Source organism: Squalius cephalus, assembly GCF_949319135.1.
Source record: "Squalius cephalus genome assembly, chromosome: 9".
NCBI classification, from domain to species: domain Eukaryota; kingdom Metazoa; phylum Chordata; class Actinopteri; order Cypriniformes; family Leuciscidae; genus Squalius; species Squalius cephalus.
Genome location: NC_137130.1, coordinates 44,483,494 through 44,504,089, shown reverse-complemented (window position 1 = coordinate 44,504,089; position 20,596 = coordinate 44,483,494). Strand labels below are relative to the sequence as shown.

Here is a 20,596-nt window from a genome sequence, read left to right as displayed (position 1 = left end):
TGGTAAAAAAAAGATTAAATATATTGCATTTACATGAAAATCACTCTACTACCTTTGTTGGTGTAACATTTGCAGCAGGGCGTAGAAGATACTGTGAATTACATGCTGGAGACTTGTTGTAGTACGCAAAGGGACCTGTAGTGGCCCCTGAGAAAAAAAAGGAATGGGTTTTAATTATGTGTTAAATATTGTATACGCAAGTGGTTTTCATTTTTTTTTTTTTTTTGGTGATTCCCCCCATTTAGAAGCAAAAAATGAAAAATTGTTTACATTATTAAATCTTTACATTAAACCAAAAAAGCCAACAATATAATTTTTTTGGTTGAAAAACTGCTGTGCATTTTTTTCCCAGCTTTATATTTTTCTTTTATTCTGCTCTTATTTGGTTGAATAAGCACATTGGAAAAAACTGCACAAACCTCATTGGTTCGCATGTCTATTGCTGTGAGATTGTTGATATATTTTAATGTTGAAAGTGAACCAGATTTGAGATGTGTTGGGGAGGCACACATTGAGAACCACTGGTATACACAAATTTAAAAGACGGCAGATTTGGGAATGAAGCAACTCATTGAACTGACCAGTAAGAGGAGCACCATGGAATGCCTGCGCTCCAGGAAATCCATCCTGAAGTCCTTCTGCAGGATAACTATCTCTGTACGTCCTATATGAGGATGCTGTCGCTTCAGGGGAATTAAGGTGCAGGTCATGAACCTCATTCTGTGTGAGATGGAAAACAAAACATGATATTACAAACCCTAAAATCTGAAACTTGTCTGTACCAATTTCACAAAGAGCTGCTGACCAGTTTCACATGGTTGAATATTAACCCACTAGAAAAATCGTACCGTAAAAACTAACTTCTAAAACAACACTTTTAACGTAATAGCTTTTTTAAGTTATGTTTTTGTTCTTTTAAGTATTTATTAGATAGGACAGTGTAGATGAAACAGTAAACAATGGGGAGGACAGAGTTATCACTGTAAAGCATCTTTGAAGCAATATGTATTGTATAAAGTGCTATATAAAAAAAGGTGACTTGACTTTAGTGCCCTGCAGATACACAGAACACAAGGTGGCGCTAACATACAGAAAACTGCATTCAAGACCTGTACTCCACATTTGAGAAGACAACGAAAATTACTGGTCAAGTCAGCTTTATTTCTATAGCGCTTTCCGACAATATACAGTTATTAGTGGAAGGGTTACACATATAGAAATGACTGATCAATAGCATACCACAACTGATGTGTGGCCAAACATGCTGAAAGGGTCATGAAAGCCTGAAACACATTTCTGTAACATTATTGAAAATTTTATCACACACCATTTGATGCCACAGAAGATGACACAATGTGTAAAACGGGAATAGTAACTGGCACGAAGATGCAACATAATGCAAACATCATTCATGAGAGGTACTGCAGTCATGAGATCGCCCGATTCAACAACACGTGTGGAGCGGCGCACCATGTTTATGTCTTCTCCAGATGAAACTCACCGATGCAAATAATGGCAGTGATATAGAGGTATGTTTGTAAGTGATGAAAGGATGGATTATTCAATAGAAGACATGACGATAAACACCAAAAAACATTCCATAGTAAAGTAACTATACCTTTTAAGGCTTTAACTCATGCTGTCAAATGTACTGGTATATTTGTTACTAAAGTGTTCACAAGGTGAATAAGAGATTGAGTGCAGTTAGCTTTGATTATAACAGCTCTTGTTCAGAGTGAATGTTTGCACGCTCAAACTGCATTACCCAGTCTCCACGCACTCTTGCTCTATGAATACCTTATGCTCAAGGGTTTATTGCTGTCTGGAGTTGTATAGAAAAATTAAAATGTCAATGTCAAATGGCTTCCTTGACAAAACCTCAAAATAATGTTCACAGTATTGAAGGTAAAGCAAAAGCAAACACTAACACAGACTGATTCTGCTACAAGCGGTGGATGTGCGACTGACCTTCAAGGACTTGACCTGCTGGCACAGCATCTGCAAGAGGGACTTCTGGTCCTCGGCCCAGTGTGGAGTCGTTTTAGGTGAGAACTGGAGAAGGAAACAAGGGTCAGGAACCATAACACCATGTAAACAGCAAGCAAAGCTTCTGCAGAAGCACCAGTGCCATGACATACCATGGATCTTTTAGAAGGAGATGTGGCACTTTTGGATGGAGACGGAGTGGAGAACTTCACATGTGGCTCAGTGGGCTGACCAGGGCTGGACGTCAGTGGATAGTCCACCTGATCTTCATCCCGCTCGTCATCTTCTGAAAGCTGCTGGTTGACCTCGTTCAGCAAATCCATCACATCCTCCATAGATATAGGCAACTTAAAACACAAAGAGACCGAATTAAAGGACTAGGTCATTCAAAACTCAAGCTTTCCAGCAATCCTGAAGACCTTGATTAACTTCTTCAGGTGAGTTTGTTTAATGCTAGAGCTGAACTCTGCAGGACAGTGGCCCTCCAGCGTCAGATTTGAGGAACCCTGGAGTAAAGTGAGCAGCACGAACATCAGAGGTGTTTAACATACCTTGTCCATGTCCTCTGGACTGGCCTGATAAATCTTTGTGAGGTATTTCCTGAACTGCAGGAGGGAGTTGGTGAACCTGCCCTGCATCTCCTCCATCCCGTTTCCCGCCTCCTCCGACAGCCTCTGATAGATCTGACAACACGCATCCACAAACTCATCAGGTCAGGGTTATTCACACACCGATGTTAATCACTTCACTTCTGAAGCTGAGCCAGTGTGACTGTCGTCCAGAGAGAGCGCTGTTACCTTAGCAAGATGCCAGTTAGACGAGATGCTGTTGAGCTTCTCCAGCTTTGCGATGGCCATGTCGGTGTTGCCCTCGATGTCAAACAGTGTGGCAGAGCTTATGGCGGCCTCTTCCTCATATACTCGCACTTGAGAAGGCTGAAGACAAAGAGACCATTAGAGACGAAACCACCATATGAAACAGAAGCAGGAAGAGAGTACATACCTGTATGTCTCTACTTTGAAAGTGCATGAACATCGGCTCCAGAGGTTCAGGAATGCTGCGTTTGTTTCTGATTTTTTCAAGCAAGGGAAGCACAACTTTCCAGTAGTGCACACTGCGGCCTGCATAGTCCTTCTGGTCATAGTAAGAGTTCACCCGTTCCCCCTGTCAAACACACACATCAACGTCAAGACTGAAGTGTTCAGAGTATGACAGTGAACTTGCTTTCCTATCACGTCTTTACTTTAATGATGGTGACACTATTGACTTCTGCAGAGCTGCTTTTTTCAGAGTGAATACGTGCATATTTTAAAATAAAATATTTTCTGCAAATAGTTTCAATGGATTATCTTACAATAAATTATTTAGCCGTTTTGTTACTTTTTCTTTATTCCCTTTAATCCTTTTAAATACATTATTTCCTAAATGAAATCAACCATTATCCCCCTAAAAACACTCATCAGAGCGGAGCATCCCATAATTCCTGGCTCAGAAGGAGCATCATGAGGACGGTTGTGAGCAGACGTACCACGTCAGTGAGATGCTGAGCCCAGTGGATGAGCAGCGCCGGCTGAAGGCCGTGTTTCTCTCCGGCGCGCAGTGTGCCGAGACCGTGCTGAACCAGCATCCGCAGTTTAGCCGACGCCCCCGACCTGTCACACACACACCAGAAAACAGTCAGTCAGACAGAGCCGTGCGTCAGCCTCACACTCACAGCAGAGCAGTCACTCACAGCGCTCTCTTGTGGATCAGGCGGTAGACGGCGTCCCACCACTCGCGCTGCTTGGCGGAGGACAGGAGCCTGATGATGTGCAGAGGCAAACACCGGGGCTGATGCGGCGAGGAACACGAGGCCATCCGTGCCGTCTCCTGCAGCTGCGTCTGACTGCTGAACACAACACCGCACAAGAACACCTGCAACACATCACATATACACAGCGGACCTGATGAAGCACCTCAGCTGTAACTGTTTGAGGATGAGGAGGGGTGGACGCACCTCCAGGTCGAGCAGGCAGATGGACTCGGGTGAGTTGGTGTCTAGTTTGGAGGTCTCGAGTGTGAGGCGAGGGAAGAGCTGCTTGAGCCAGCGCTGCAGGCTGACACTCTGCTCCATCAGCGCCCACTGCAGGCCGAGCCACGCCAGGTGCTGAAGATCGCCCGCGTGCAGCAGCACCGCACCTGTGTGAACACACACACACACACCGCCGTCAGCACTAGTGCTGTTATGGATCACAGTTCTGTACGGATCAGGCCTCACGGTCCGACACGCATATGACCAAAAATGGCAAAATTTAACCATCATAGAACAAAAGTTTATCATTTGCGTGTTTTTGTAAATCTTGTCAATTTAAACATTCAAGCACAAGGAGACGCGAAAGAGAACTTAATTCAGCCCTTGCGTGCTGTAATCTATGCACACACCCAAGAGAGGCACGTTTCAGACCTCGGTTATCCTCAAACGGTGTTTGGTGTTTTATGCCCCCAACGGCACCTTCCAGGCAGCGAGGGGATGGGTAGGTTTAAGGTTGATGGTAGGGTTAGCTGCCTCTAAGGAGCCATTGGGGGCTTAAAACACCATCAAGCTCCTCAAACACAGTCGGTCTTAACTGAATGTTAAAAGTAGAGAAAGAAATTCAGATGTGGATCATTGTATTGGATCCGTGCATTCTGTCTTAAAGGTTTAGTTCACCCAAACATTTCTTCAATTCTGTGATCATTTACTCGCCCTCATGTTGTTTCAAACCAATAAAACTTTCGTTCATCCTTGATATCTTCTGCGTAACATGAGAATGAAGCTCAAACATGCTGCATAAAGCTCGAGAATGAACCTCATTGGTTCTTGCTGAAGCTCAAACGTGCTGCGTAACATGAGAATGAACATCACTGGTTCTTGCTGAAGCTCAAACGTGCTGCGTAAAACAAGAATGAACCTCATTGGCTCTTGCTGAAGCTCAAACGTGCTGCGTAACACCAGATAATGAACCTCATTGGTTTTCAAGGAAGCACAAGACATTTCCATGGTGTACATTTTAGTACAAGTTTGATGGGTCGTGGAAGTGGCTTTGTGGATGCTGTGCCTCGACCCGACCGACCATGAACCGCAAAACTCCAAAAGTAGTTCAGACTACTTAAAAAAATGTTTTGCCTTAAGACCATGTAGGCATGATTTTTGTAAACTTAATAGGTAAGCGGATAAATAATGGGTTTGTGGGACTGGGGACGGGGGACGGGGTCCCAGGAGGTGGGGGGGGGGGGGGGATCGGTCATCGGGGTCAATGGGCCATTCTGTTCCTATAGTGGGGAAGAGGACAAATAGTGGGTTAGTGGGACAGGGCCCAAACCCCAAGTGTCGCCCATGTGCCCGGTAGAGAGAGACGGACAAATAGTAGTTTGTAGGAACTAGAGGCCTTCAGCTAAGAGCCCCATCCCTTTACAAATTGTGCTGTTTTGTGAGTAACTACCACATTTTATCCCCAAAAATTATAGGAAGTGGACATGTAAAGGGCCCGCGTATGGGAGAGTGTGATCAACAGGTGAGTGTTGGACACCCCATAGGTGTCCAAAACCCCCCTATTCAGGGATCAGCAAATTGGGGGGCACGGAGGATGGGGTAAGCAGAATCATCCCAATCCTCTTTTAAATAACAGGTCAACGGGATCCAAATTCACCCTACGATCCATTCGGGGGACTATGTGTCCAATGGCAATTTATTTGAATGGGCTTTTGTCCACAAACCCACTAAATGTGCTTCTTCAAGAAGCACTCGTTCATTCTCGTTTTCGCAAGGAAGCTCAAACGTGCTGCTTAACATGAGAATGAACCTCATTTGGAATGACATAAGGGTGAGTAAAGGATGACAATTAAAATGTTTGGGTGAACTAAGCCTTTAAAGTGTCAATGTTAATCAAACAACAATGTTTATCTCCCCCCTTTTTTGCTGATTTGAAACATTATCCCATCTGTGACAAAAAAAAGGTGAGTTTTATGATTGGTTGCAGCACTACACCGGACCGAATATACAGTTGGACTGACACTCACCGCTGTCCCACTTGGCCAGATCGTCAGTGCTGGGCGTGAGTACGCTGACAATGTGTATCTCGTCGTTGTAGATGAAGGAGAGCTGGTCGTGTGCCTGTGAGCCGAAGAGCTTGTCGAACAGAAGACTCGGCCCGTTCCGGTTCCCGAACGCCTCCACCACCTCCTTCAGCAGCTGCTCCACGTCCCGGCTTAGGTTCAACAGCATGTGACCCGCCTGACTCTTGCGGTCCGAGGCCAGCAGCTCCAATGGCTCATGGGATGCCTGTTCACTTTTCAAACTCTTGGCTTTGGGTCTCGGAGCCTGAGGAAAACATGGATATAACACTGTACAGTGGCCGTTCTAAGTTAATTTTTCAAGCTGACTAACAAGTTTTTGTACAATTAATGGCTTTTCTGAGGTAAATATAACATTACATGACATCTTTCTCAAGCTGTTTTATTGACTGATTGATGGATTACATGAGACATGATTGATAGATGAGACATGATTGATTGAAAGGTGGATGACAAATCCCTGTTCAGCGTCGCAGGTGCAACAATCCCGACTATCACTGAGAAGCCTGTCAAGAGCTTAGGCAAGCGGTTTGACAGCACCCTGAGGGACTCCGCATCAATCCAGTCAACCTGCACTGAACTGGACAGATGGCTCAAGTCAGTGGACTGGTCTGGATTTCCAGGGAAGTTTAAAGCTTGGCTAAACCAGCATGGCATTCTTCCCAGGATCCTGTGGCCATTACTCATCTATGAAATGCCAATCTCGACTGTGGAAACCTTAGAGAGGAAGGTCAGTAGCCACCTCAGAAGATGGCTGGGGCTTCCGAAAAATCTAAGTAGCATCGCACTCTTTGGGCCCTGCTACTTGGTCCTCCTTCGATCCTATTACTCTTCCTATTTGCAAAAATATCATTGCACATTTAAGACCCACTGTCTGTCCTCTTGATGTCATGCCTTATCACTTTTTTAAGCAAGTTGTAAATATTGTTGGTGCAGATGTGCTATTCTTTGTAAACTTGAGTTTGAGCACTGGTATGGTCCCCGATAGTCTTAAACATGCAACAATTACTCCAATGTTAAAGGTCCCAAATTCAGATACATCTGTCTTGGCACATTTTAGACCAATCTCTAATCTACCATTTATGGCCAAAATTTTTGAGAAAGTGGTGTTATTTCATCTACAGGCCTTTCTTAGTACAAACCATATTTATGAAACTTTTCAATCTGGTTTCAGAAAATTACATAGTACTGAATCTGCTCTACTAAAAGTTTCAAATGACATTCTATTGTCTACTGATGCTGGAAATGCCTTTGATATGGTAAACCATAATACACTCATCTCTCGTTTAAAAAATTGCATTGGCCTTACAGGTACCACTCTTGAATGGTTCTGGGCCTAGTTAAGTGATCGTAAGATTTCTGTTCGTATTGGACAACATACATCCTCTACTGTTCCTTTGACTTGTGGTGTCCCTCAGGGTTCCATTCTTGCGCCGATTTTATTAATGATATATTTGCTGCCCCTGGGTTCAATCTTTCATAAATATGGGATTTCTTTTCATTTATATGCTGATGATGCCCAGCTGTATCTCCCTTTAAAATCTAATGATAAACATGCAATGGGAGCTCTGATTGGTTGTATTCAGGAACTTAAATTATGGTTAACAAATCATTTCTTGACATTAAATGAAGACAAAACCGAAGTGATTCTGTTTGAGCCTAGTGATGCCTTTAATGCCAGCACCTATGAACTTGGTTATTTAACCCAATGGGTTACCTCGTGTGCAAAAACTGTAGGTTTTCTTTTTGATTCTGGTCTTAAGTTTGATAAGCAGATCAATGTGGTAGTCAAGTTGTGTTTTTTCCATCTTCGTCGTCTAGCTAAAGTCAAATCGTTTTTATCTCTAAAAAATTGAGAAAATGATTCATGCATTCATCACTTCTCGCTTAGACTATTGCAATTCGCTCTATTTTGGGATCTTTACATAATCTTGCACCAGTCTATCTTGCTGAGTTGGTGCATCCACACAACGCTTCGCGCCCACTTAGATCGGGACACTTAGGAATGTTGTCCATCCCTAGGTCTAAATTGAAACACTGTGGTGATCGAGCTTTTTCTATTGCTGGTCCAACACTCTGGAATAAGCTTCCTGTAGCCATCCGAACAGCAACATCTTTTTTTGTTTTTAAATCTATGCTTAGATCCTATTTTCTTGAACAGATGTTGTTAGTCTAAAATATGTTATGTAGTTGTCTTTTATCCTTTTGTAAATTGTCATGTACAGCACTTTGGTCAACCTAGGGTTGTTTTTAAATATGCTTTATAAATAAAGAAAAGAAAGAATGAAGAAAGACTCAAGTGGCAACGGCTGGGATTGAAGTGAGGACTGGTCGGAAATGGAAGGCTGAGGAAGCTGTTCGACAAGCAGAGGCTAGATTACATCACAAAAGGCTGGTGGGGGTTGTAACAAGAGGTAGGGCTGGACTGGGTTCCTTTTCAACTCCCCACATAGACACCATCAAATGGAAGGAAAAGTGTCGTCTAGTCCAGGAGGAGGTGAGAGCAGTGGTCGAGGAGGAGAGAACCTGCAGGACAGTAGGAATGAGGCAACAGGGTACCTGGATACGATGGGAGAGCGCGATCCAGAGGAAGGTGACATGGGCGGAGCTGTGGAAGGCAGAGCCACAGCGGATCAAGTTTCTCATCCAGACGGTATACGATGTGCTTCCCAGCTCATCAAACATTCACATATGGGGCAAGGTGGAGTCACCAGCATGCCCACTGTGCTATAAGCGTGGAACCCAAGAGCACATTCCGAGTTGCTGCACAAAGGCACTGGGAGAGGGAAGGTACAGGTGGAGGCATGACCAGGTGCTGAAGGCCATCGCTGAAGCCATTGCTATAGGAGTCGAGTGGGCCAAGCGCTCCCGCCCCTCCAAGCAAGCCACTGCCTTCGTCAGAGCTGGAGAGCAGCCAAGACCAGTTGCAAAATCATCTGCAGGCATCCTGGCCACTGCATGGGACTGGCAGCTAGGACTTGGAGAGGCAACTCAAGTTCCCCAACCATGTTGTGACGACCACCTTAAGACCAGATGTTGTTCTTTTGTCTGATTCCACCAAACAAGTAGTTCTGTTGGAGCTTACAGTCCCTTGGAAAGACCGCCTGGAAGAGGCCTTTGAGAGGAAGCTCTACAAGTACAAGGGACTGGTCAGCGAGTGTCGACAAGCCGGATGGAGAGCAAGGTGTCTCCCAATAGAGGTAGGATGCAGGAGCTTCGTAGCCCGATCCCTGTCCAGAGTCTTCAGTCTGATGGCATTGATGGAGTGAGGAGAAGAAGAGCCATCCGCAATACCACTGAAGCGGCAGAGAAAGCCTCAAGATGGCTATGGCTCCAGAGAGGATATCCATGGGGGCAGTTTAGCTAGATTTGCCAACTGGACACAAGCTGGGGTCTGACAGCTGGGTCACCTGGATGAGGGTGTATGATGCTGAAAGATGCCAAAACACCCAATGATTCCAGGAACATCACTGAAGATGTGTCCAGTAGCATCAGTAGATGTATTTGCACAGCCATTTCAGTAAGTTGTTCTGTATCTTTCAACATTCCTTATGATGTTCGTTCATGTTTATTTGTTGCTGTAACTAGTAGTAAAGAGGAAGAGATGATGGTTTCATCTGTAACCACACACTAAAGAGCGCTAAAACAGTATTTATCGTTTGAATTTCGTAAATGGACAGAATTTGATAGAGGAGACTTTGTTTCATATCAGAAGTAACAAAGCTTATTGTAATTTATTGGATGGGAAGTGCTACAAAGCTTTGTTCATTCATCAACTGATCAGTAGTTGAAAGATCGATTCTTGGTATTTATGAATCCATATCGTTTCTTCAAAATGAGAATTGGTTGAAATCGAGAAATCAATATTTTTTCCCCAGCCCTTGAGGAAGCGCACATCATACCTGATAGGCCACGAGATAACAGAGCGCGGCTAAATCCAGCACAGCCCTCCACGGCTGCATCCCGTCCTGCGCCGTCTTCAGCAGCTGCGTCCCGGCGTACAGGTACAGCTGAGCCCTCGTCTCCGTGAACACCTCCGACAGCTCGTCCAGAGTGTTCGTGGCCGTGTTCTTCAGAGACTGCATCGCACGGTCCAAACTGCAGCAGAAACATGGCGTGAACATTTCATGAACGTGTGAACCTGAAGTCTGCTGACTGAAGCACTGACGTTATCTAGCAGGCTAACACTGAAGAAAAGACATCTATGAGTCTGGGTGAAAACTGCCACCTTCATTCACCATCATTCACCATTCAACTTATTACTGTCAATTAAAAATCTGATTAATTTGTTGTAATTAAGAAATAAAATTAAGGAAAATATTTTCTTTCTGACATATAGAACCTGTTGAGCAAAAACCCCAAAAAACAGAAAGACTAGTAGTGATAGTGCAGGCAAGCGTCACTGTTACTGCTACAAACTAGTGATGCTCTGAAGTGAATAAAGTTTATTTAATGATAAATTAATCAAATTCATTTAATAATCAACACTCCAAGTTCACTCCAAACATTTAAATTGCCCTTAAGGCAGTTTTTATATCAACCTTTAATGATATGTTGAAATATAAACATTTAAACGTGGCTGTCATAACTTGTTTTCATGATGATTTATTCAAGCATACATTAAGTAAAAATATAATGAATATGTAGTATAAAATTTTATTGGTTCACCTAACCCTATTTTAACGTTTCTGTTCATGCGTTCCTTTTGTAACATTAGTTTTCCGAAAACGGTTTGATTAGAAAAAGTACTGGTTAATAAGGTAAAAAAAAAAAAAATTGCCTGTACTTTATAACAGAGCTTGAATGAAACTTTATACAAAGAGCTTGTGACTAAACCGAGTGGATCCTCAAAACCTGTCGGCAAAACCTCATACAGAAGCTCAATCCGCCTCAATCGTGAATGTCCTGCACGCATTTTGGAGACTGTCTTTGCTTGTTTGCAGTGCAAGGGAAAACAAAGAACTGGTTCTATGAATAAGTACAGCGTTTTCTTCATTCGAAACACGATGTGTGTAAAGGCTAATGTTTTATGTATTTATGGAGTGAAGAGTGTCTTAGTCAGGTATTTGCCTGGGCATAGCACTTCATCTTTTATAACACAAGCTTTTTGCCAAATATATAGCTACATAGCTACAATAACTTTGTAACCTGTAAGTTAATAAAAACTTAATGCGAGGCACTCAGATCTAACTCAGATGCGGCCGTTCTAATGACGGATAAAACACAAATATTAGACTTTCACTGGTGAAACACATCAAAACTCTATTTGAGCTTAAAATATAATATAACGAAATGCAAGAGTCTGACTATTCATAAAGACACAATACTAACTTTGACAACAAGGTGTTTAATAATTTAAACATACATTTATTTTAAATATCCTGAATAGTAGCAGTTCTACACTAACCTGTAATTAGTAACCTGTAATCATCCCAGTGGATGCTCACACTGGTGGTGGTTCAGGAGAGATTCCCTGATATGATTATAAAGCGCTTTGAGTGTACAGTAGTACATGTGAACGCACTATATAAATGCCTCATTCATTCATTCAATCTGCAATTTTCACTGGTTTTAAAGCACACCACGCTGGATATAACCTGCCATGGAGAAATATCCTCGGATAATAAACAGCTAATGCCAGCACATTACATAGGATGACTTGACAACTGAGCGCGGGCATTTCACTCACATTGGATGCGTCAACGTCACATTTGCATTTGAATTCATGATTGGATGACTGCCAAATTAAAATATTAAACAAAGATAAACGTTATTATCAAGTTAATGGTCATTTCAAATAAGCTTTTCTGTTCAGAACGTTTAAAATTGATTTTGTTTTTGTTTGTTCCTGTTAAAATTTTGTTAGTTTCCATTTTTTTATTTTTGTTTCTTGAACCGGTTCGGAGCCCTGTGTAGTAGTGAATATATTTAACCCCAACTCCTCTCTAGAGTTATTTTTCTAGCTGACTGTGTGTTTATGGTCATTGAATGGCTTTTCTGAGGTAAATGTGGTGAAGGGGGTGATTCTGGAATCCACTGCTGCTTCAATGTCAGTATTTGATATCTGAATGCAGTAACAGTGCTTGCTTATTTAGCCCAGCTTCCAGAGATGAAATATGGACTCGGTTTGTTTGAGAAAGGTCTTCAACATGTTAAAACATTTATCTGTTCTTCTAGCTCACCATGACAGCTATAGGTCACAGGGGTCATTGGAACCAATAGTTTAAGTGAACATTTTTTTAGTTGAAGTCTTTACTTTACTGTGTTAGATTAAAGTGTCCTCTCACTGAGAGAAAGAACATGCTAAATGGATGTTTTGAGAAAACTCTCCTGTTTATTGTTAAAGCCCGACATTATCCAACCTTGAAGAAGCTGTGTGTGTGTGTGTGTGTGTGTGGTAGTATTCTTGGTTACAGGTTAAGGAACCACTGGCATTATTGGAGATGGACTGAGTTGTTGTTCTGGACATGCTGGCGCCCAATAACCCAAATCTGCGCCCCGGAAGGTCACGACGTGCCTAACTTCAGGGTCCGAGTATCAGCCGCATAATCAATGGAGATATGCTTCCGTCTATCTGTATATGTGTGAAAAATTACTATGTTTATCTATTTCTTATCCAATCAGAATCATTCAACCTGAAGCGATGACGTAGCGTAGACCTTGGTGAAGGGTATAACTGCTGTGATCTGTGTAACTGTAAACGGGGTGGCCTACAAACTCCTGTGAGTCTTGAAGCTGAACTTCTGCTGATGAAACTGCAAACTATCTTCAGTAAAAAAAAAAATCTTCAATTTATTATAATTCTGACCCTTCTTTTAAATTGACTGCACTTCTAACTCCTGGTCTTCATGAATCATATCTGGTCCTTTGGTCTTTAACTGTATTATCCCCTTACAGTGGCATTATTGTTCTCCAGCTGTTTTATTGACGCCTTTTATGTGGTTGAAACGCTGATTGATTGATTGATTACATGAGACATGATTCATTTCAGCAAGTGTTGTGGTAGTGTCCAGACAGGCTGGTGTTGCCGTACCTCCAGAGAGCATCAGCGCTCTCCTCGCAGCTCTTCTCCTTCAGCGTCAGTCGGACGCGGCTGCAGAGCGCTAACAGCAGCTCTTTCTGAAACTTGCGCGACACCTGCTCGTTTGACGCCACGCTCGGCCGGCAGAGATGCTCCTGAAACACAGAAGACTGATCACTCTCTGCATGATTACATCGTCAAAAGATGGTATTTACAATCGAGTACAACACCTATTGAAAGTAACTTGATGCTTCAAATAAAGATTGTACCAAAAAAAAAACAAAAAAAGTTTTAAAAGATGAAGAATAGTCTTATGGATTTGATTAATGAAGGGGAATAAATGAGCACAATGTCAAGTTTTTGGTAAAATCTCCCAAAAAGCAGCCTAGTTAAGAGTCAGCTCGTCTAACATAAAAGGAGATGAGACGATCACTGACCTGAAGGGTGCTGACCAGAAGCTCGTACCACTCCAGACTGTCCCTCAGAAGGCCAGTCTTCTCCACCTCCAGACAGTGCTTCACCGCCTCCTCGTGCCGGCCGTCTGCGCTGTACAGACGCACCAGCCGGTCATTGATGTAGGAGTCGTCGGGCCGCAGCTTGAGCTCAGACTGAAGCAGCTCGTACAGCTGGATGGAGCCGTTCTGTCCTCGAGTGCTCAGAAGCTTCTCCTGCATCAGAGAGAGAGAGGGTGTGTTCAGAGCAGGTGATGGGATGGGAATGAGATGTGATGGGATGGGAATGAGATGTGATGTGATGTGATGTGCGCACTGACCCTCAGGTTGAAGACGTTGGGATGTCCCGGCAGCAGATTGGCAGCTTTCTCCACCCAGAACTCGGCCCGGTTGTCAGGCTCTGGTTTCCCGCACAGCAGCTCCGCCAGCTTCAGAACCAGGTCTGACTGAGCCGGATTCAGATCCACTGAGCGCTGGAGTTCAGAAACAAACATCAGCATTACATGCTAAAACTTTAAACGTGCATTAAAAGTTCAACAATACAACAACCCTGGAAACAAAGGGCAGAGTAATCCTGATGTGCTTCACCTGGACTAACTGTGTTATAACTGAATGTGAGAAACTGATACCCTCGAGATAAACCAACACGGGTTAAGATACAAACTTCCATTTCTGTAAAACAGGTCACATCGCTTCCGGATCAGGTGTTTTGTAAGCGCTTCAATATAGAGCTGTTTTACTCAAGACAAAGTTACCAAAGATGATCATAATCGTATACGCAGAATGATATCTATACGTTTTTTATTTTTCTTACTATTATTCGGTTATTAAAAGCTAACAACAGCTTGAGCTGAGGTAATGTAAGGTAAGGCAGAGCAGATTTGTACAGGCAGCTCATGTACAGATAGAGTTCACTGCATTCACTCGCTGTGAAGCCGCTCTGAGACGCTGAAAACACCGGATCATGAGCTGACGGCGTATTAAAGGAGAACTCCGGTCAATTTTAACATTGAGCTCATTTTTTGTCAATTTGGAGTGCTGTCAGTACAGAGAACAACGACAGAAATCGGTGTTGCCTACACCTTGTTATCCTCTTTTTAAAATTTGCACCCTGTTGACTTCAATGGGGCAAGTTTTAAACCTGCTTTTAGCCTCTTAACATCCTTGATGTGTCATTACAAGTGCACAGGTCATGTGAGTGATTCCTTCAGTGTGAACGCAGGTGAATTTGACTGCACTAGATGTGAAAGAAATGGATAAAAATGATGTTATTTAAGCCAGCGCAAATACCTGTGTTTACATCCTGTTTTCGGTCAAAGTCCACAGTAATCGATTGCCGAGTTCACGCGCATAGGTTTAGTTACCTATGATCACGCGCGTGAACTCGACAATCGACTACTCTCACATGACCTGTGCACTTGTAATGACACATCAAGGATGTTAAGAGGCTAAAAGCAGGTTAGGCAACACCGATTTTTGTCGTTGTTCTCTGTACTGACAGCACTCCAAATTGACAAAAAAATGAGCTCAATGTTAAAATTGACCGGAGTTCTCCTTTAATGAACACACGCTGAAAACACCGGATCATGAGCTGACGGCGTATTAATGAACACAGAGCTGCGCTTCACTCTGAAACATGCAGCGCAACACACTATATCACTGAATATCAACACACAGACTGCAGTGTGTCCCAGAGAGAGAGGAAATGCAGGAGTTACCCGTGTATCGACACTGCGGAAACATTTCAGATAATTTTGTATGCATGTATATTTTTCCAGCATTATTATTGTTAAACTCCACAGCTGAAGTGTGTATTCAAAGACCACTGCCGTGGAGAAACATGTCAGAGTAAGTGAAGGGAATCCGAACCTTGTAACATCCCACAGCTTTGTCCGTTTCCCCGTCCCGTTCGAACAGCTGCCCGAGGAACTTGTGCGCTTTAGGATCCTTCGGCTTTACAGTCAAATACTCCGAAACATGCCTATGATCCAATGGTGTGAGAGAAACACATCACTTCACAGAGAAACCGGGCATTAGACAGAAGACAGAGCAAAGGAGTTAGCCTACCTTTTAGCAAGCTCATATTCTTTAGCCTCAAAGTATAGTTTGGCAAACAGAAACCCTTGCAATGACTTCTGCAAGACACAAAACAGGTTAGTGTCACAATTAAACAATATATGTGCAATAATGTATATATGAACTGTATACCATATAATATTCAGCTTAAATCTTTAACACTGTAAACCCTAAAGCTGAAAGTAATTAACTGTACAGAGCAGAGGAAACTATTATACTTCAATGAAATTGAAATGAATGAATCTCAATGAGTATTAGAACAGAGTTCATGAATCTGGCACATCTGATGAACGGAGTTTCTGGAAAAGCTGCTGAACTCAAGGTTCGGTGCACTCAATGAGAAATACTGAGCGAGATCACTCATACTATTTGATTGCATTCAACACGGTCTAGGTGGGGCTCAGTTCCCATCATGCACTGCGACTCAAATGGATAATCCAGGGTTCGTACACATTTCAACCAATACATTTCCATGACTTTTCCATGACCTTTGAAAAAATAATCGTGACCCAACGTTCCATGAAACATCTGTGTATGTAAAATAATATAGATAAAATGAATAAATAAATAAATAAATGGATAAAATCCATGTTTAAACAGCATATGTGTAACGATCACCAGTGAGAGTGCCCGGGAATACCATCAACAGCACAACTGTTTCCATCATTGATAATAACTGAGTATCAAATCATCATATTAGAATGATTTCTGAAGGATCATAAGACACCAAAGACTGGAGTACTTGCTGATGAAAATTCAGCTTTGCATCAAAAAATAAATTACATTTTAAAATATATTAAAAAAGAGAACCATTATTTTAAATTGTAATAATATTTCATAATATTACTGGTTTTTTTTGTTGTTGTTTTTGTTTTTAACTGCAGGCTTGATGAGCATAAGAGACTTCTTTCAAAAACATTAAAAATAGTAGTGTTTCCAAACTTTTGACTGGTACTGTATATATCACATGTCTGTATTAAAGAAATAATTATTGATAAACACGTATTTGGAATGGAATTAAATAAGTACTTTGGGTGTCTTGTTCACTATATTTATTTTCATCATATAAAAGCAACATAACTTAAATTACATCCAGTTTAGCAACACCGTACACGAGCGTGAATCCTGCGATATCCCTCTTTGGTCTCACAGGTGTGACTCTGATCCACTATAGAAGAGAGATCTGTACATCTTTAATCTCACAGGTGTGACTCTGATCCACTATAGAAGAGAGATCTGTACATCTTTAATCTCACAGGTGTGACTCTGATCCACTAGAGAAGAGAGATCTGTACATCTTTAATCTCACAGGTGTGTGACTCTGATCCACTAGAGAAGAGAGATCTGTACATCTTTAATCTCACAGGTGTGACTCTGATCCACTAGAGAAGAGAGATCTGTACATCTTTAATCTCACAGGTGTGTGACTCTGATCCACTATAGAAGAGAGATCTGTACATCTTTGATCTCACAGGTGTGTGACTCTGATCCACTAGAGAAGAGAGATCTGTACATCTTTAATCTCACAGGTGTGTGACTCTGATCCACTAGAGAAGAGAGATCTGTACATCTTTAATCTCACAGGTGTGTGACTCTGATCCACTAGAGAAGAGAGATCTGTACATCTTTAATCTCACAGGTGTGTGACTCTGATCCACTAGAGAAGAGAGATCTGTACATCTTTAATCTCACAGGTGTGTGACTCTGATCCACTATAGAAGAGAGATCTGTACATCTTTAATCTCACAGGTGTGTGACTCTGATCCACTAGAGAAGAGAGATCTACATCTTTAATCTCACAGGTGTGTGACTCTGATCCACTAGAGAAGAGAGATCTGTACATCTTTAATCTCACAGGTGTGTGACTCTGATCCACTAGAGAAGAGAGATCTGTACATCTTTAATCTCACAGGTGTGTGACTCTGATCCACTATAGAAGAGAGATCTGTACATCTTTGATCTCACAGGTGTGTGACTCTGATCCACTAGAGAAGAGAGATCTGTACATCTTTAATCTCACAGGTGTGTGACTCTGATCCACTATAGAAGAGAGATCTGTACATCTTTAATCTCACAGGTGTGTGACTCTGATCCACTAGAGAAGAGAGATCTGTACATCTTTAATCTCACAGGTGTGTGACTCTGATCCACTAGAGAAGAGAGATCTGTACATCTTTAATCTCACAGGTGTGTGACTCTGATCCACTAGAGAAGAGAGATCTGTACATCTTTAATCTCACAGGTGTGTGACTCTGATCCACTAGAGAAGAGAGATCTGTACATCTTTAATCTCACAGGTGTGTGACTCTGATCCACTAGAGAAGAGAGATCTGTACATCTTTAATCTCACAGGTGTGTGACTCTGATCCACTAGAGAAGAGAGATCTGTACATCTTTAATCTCACAGGTGTGTGACTCTGATCCACTAGAGAAGAGAGATCTGTACATCTTTAATCTCACAGGTGTGTGACTCTGATCCACTAGAGAAGAGAGATCTGTACATCTTTAATCTCACAGGTGTGTGACTCTGATCCACTAGAGAAGAGAGATCTGTACATCTTTAATCTCACAGGTGTGTGACTCTGATCCACTAGAGAAGAGAGATCTGTACATCTTTAATCTCACAGGTGTGTGACTCTGATCCACTAGAGAAGAGAGATCTGTACATCTTTAATCTCACAGGTGTGTGACTCTGATCCACTAGAGAAGAGAGATCTGTACATCTTTGATCTCACAGGTGTGTGACTCTGATCCACTAGAGAAGAGAGATCTGTACATCTTTAATCTCACAGGTGTGTGACTCTGATCCACTAGAGAAGAGAGATCTACATCTTGCCTGCACTTTCTTCACTCCTCCTCTCTAGTCTCGCCTACACCTCAGGCGAGGCGCATCTCAAACAAGCCTATTATATGACCAAAAAGTATAGATTACGCAACTGTTACGAGTGTGTTAGCTGGGTTTCGCTTCAGCAAACTATCGGAAATGAAAGTGAAAGTAAGCTAAAAGAAGTTGCCGATTTCAATTTGATTGAATACACACAATACACAATTAATACACAATCACCATCATTAAAAGTAAAGAAATTTAATGATATTAGCAGTGCTGTTGCCGCTCTCTCCCATTAGCCTACAGTTTTTGATTTTTAAATGACCTGTTGAAAAATACATTCCGGCTCATATTTGTTGCTTTCGGTGACGTGAACTCAATTAAATTTTCATATAGTCTACAGCGCAGGAATTGAAGGTCGGATTTACATCCTTTTTGCGGAGACACATTTATGTGACCAAGTGTAAATAAAATATTTTTGATAATAGCTATCTGCTCAGTAGAAACGCGTGAAGTGAACAGGTGTGTGTAAACAGCTCTGAAACTCCACTGAGGCGCTTCTGAAGAGAAGCGAGGCTGAGTGACTTTGAAACAGAGAACTACTTAAGGAAAGTTCATGCGATATAAATAACACTGGAGACATCGTCGTCTTATTCCTGACATTATCATCACTTACCGGTTTCTGAGAGGGAGAGTCTTGAGCTGCAGAAATATGTCGCACCACCTCAGCTTTATTCCTCCTCATGGCTGCTGTCACACTCTCCGTCTCCGCTGTTTTAGAGTATCGTCTGAGGTGATCTATGGCTGCTCAACACACGATCACGATTACATACTCAGGTAAACTTCCAAGCGGAAGTGATCATCCCTATGCCCTCCTCCCTTCGAAGGGAGCCCTTGAGGTGGATACTGAAGGGAGCAAGGAAAGACAACGTAATTCCCTCTTTTTTTTTTTTATTGCTCAAGAACAAAATAACATTATCAAGGAACTACATACACATACATAAAAAACAAGACATTAAAAAACAAGAAAAAATACATATACAAGGAAAGCTTTTAAGTGCATGTATTTACTTTAAATATTTCTTCATAATATTGTATAAATCGTAGGGATTTTTATTATTTATATAACGAAGAGAATGAAGAAGTGAGCTTAATTCAGAGTCAAAATAAGGATAAGACAGATGTTATTTGCAAATTTTTGTTTATGAATGAAGAATTTTCCGTAGGCTATAGAATAAAGAAATTAACAACGTACTCTAGGGGTTTATTTTTATCGTCATTATAATAAAAAATAATGTCTTTTAAACTGAAAGAAAGTGTCACACTGGCAGATAGGCCTATGTAAGAACCTAGGTCAATTTTTTTTGGGATATCGGGCAAAACTAATGTTCAAATGTCTCTTCTGCTTGTTTACAAAAGGCACATGAGCTGTCAATATCCAAATATTTCAAAATATTAGAGTTGACAGGATATATTTTATGTAAAATTTTGAAATGTATTTCCTTAGCCTTATTGGGCAAACAGTATTTACCAGGTAAAAGCCAGGCCCTTTTCCAATTTATATCTTCTACCAAAGGTCTCCAATAGAATTTTCCTCTTGGAGAATTTTTTTTCATAAATTGAAAGATTTGGCATATATGTCTATTTGTACATTTCTTGTCCAAAAGATCAATTCCATCTAAGAGTAAAGTAGACTATTGTGACTGTTCTTCTTGGATTATATATGGAGTGGCTTTTAACCAGATGAATTAACCCAGGCGAGATTGCTTTAACCACTGTGTTAAACTCTTTTGGATGAATCGGGAAATTGTGGTAAGTCATAAAATTCTCATTTATGAGGTTTATCACTGAGGTGACATGCACATTTATTTTTATGGACGTCCACATGAGAAACAATAAACGTCCGGATAGGGCTATAGTGTATCTGAAGTCGACTGAAGTGTTTGATTCACCAGTCGTAAATGCGCTGCATTCTGAACTCATGCATTTGGTGTATACATGTAATCAAAAGCTTTTTGTTTTTCACATATTTCACTTTATACAATACAATTTTGCTTTTAATATGTTAAATAAAGCTGGATACTGCTTTTAAAGTCTTGGTGTTTTCATTTTTTTTTTTTTTTTTCTACCAAAGAAAACATT

At 41.6% G+C, this 20,596-nt stretch overlaps 1 protein-coding gene across 1 annotated transcript in view; it reads right to left on the bottom strand.

Moving 5' to 3' along the window:
* The window catches only part of LOC307163972 (E3 SUMO-protein ligase RanBP2-like), a 57,998-nt gene extending 38,619 nt beyond the window's left edge, over positions 1-19,379 (bottom strand). The window contains 18 exon segments of the mRNA XM_079880319.1: positions 53-147; positions 582-720; positions 1,969-2,052; positions 2,139-2,333; positions 2,538-2,669; positions 2,784-2,921; positions 2,989-3,150; positions 3,515-3,638; positions 3,719-3,900; positions 3,983-4,164; positions 6,025-6,325; positions 9,981-10,176; positions 13,112-13,254; positions 13,537-13,767; positions 13,872-14,024; positions 15,421-15,532; positions 15,619-15,686; positions 19,131-19,379. Coding sequence (XP_079736445.1) covers positions 53-147; positions 582-720; positions 1,969-2,052; positions 2,139-2,333; positions 2,538-2,669; positions 2,784-2,921; positions 2,989-3,150; positions 3,515-3,638; positions 3,719-3,900; positions 3,983-4,164; positions 6,025-6,325; positions 9,981-10,176; positions 13,112-13,254; positions 13,537-13,767; positions 13,872-14,024; positions 15,421-15,532; positions 15,619-15,686; positions 19,131-19,199 — 2,706 coding nt within the window. The 5' untranslated portion in view covers positions 19,200-19,379.
* Between the last annotated feature and the right edge of the window lie 1,217 nt (positions 19,380-20,596).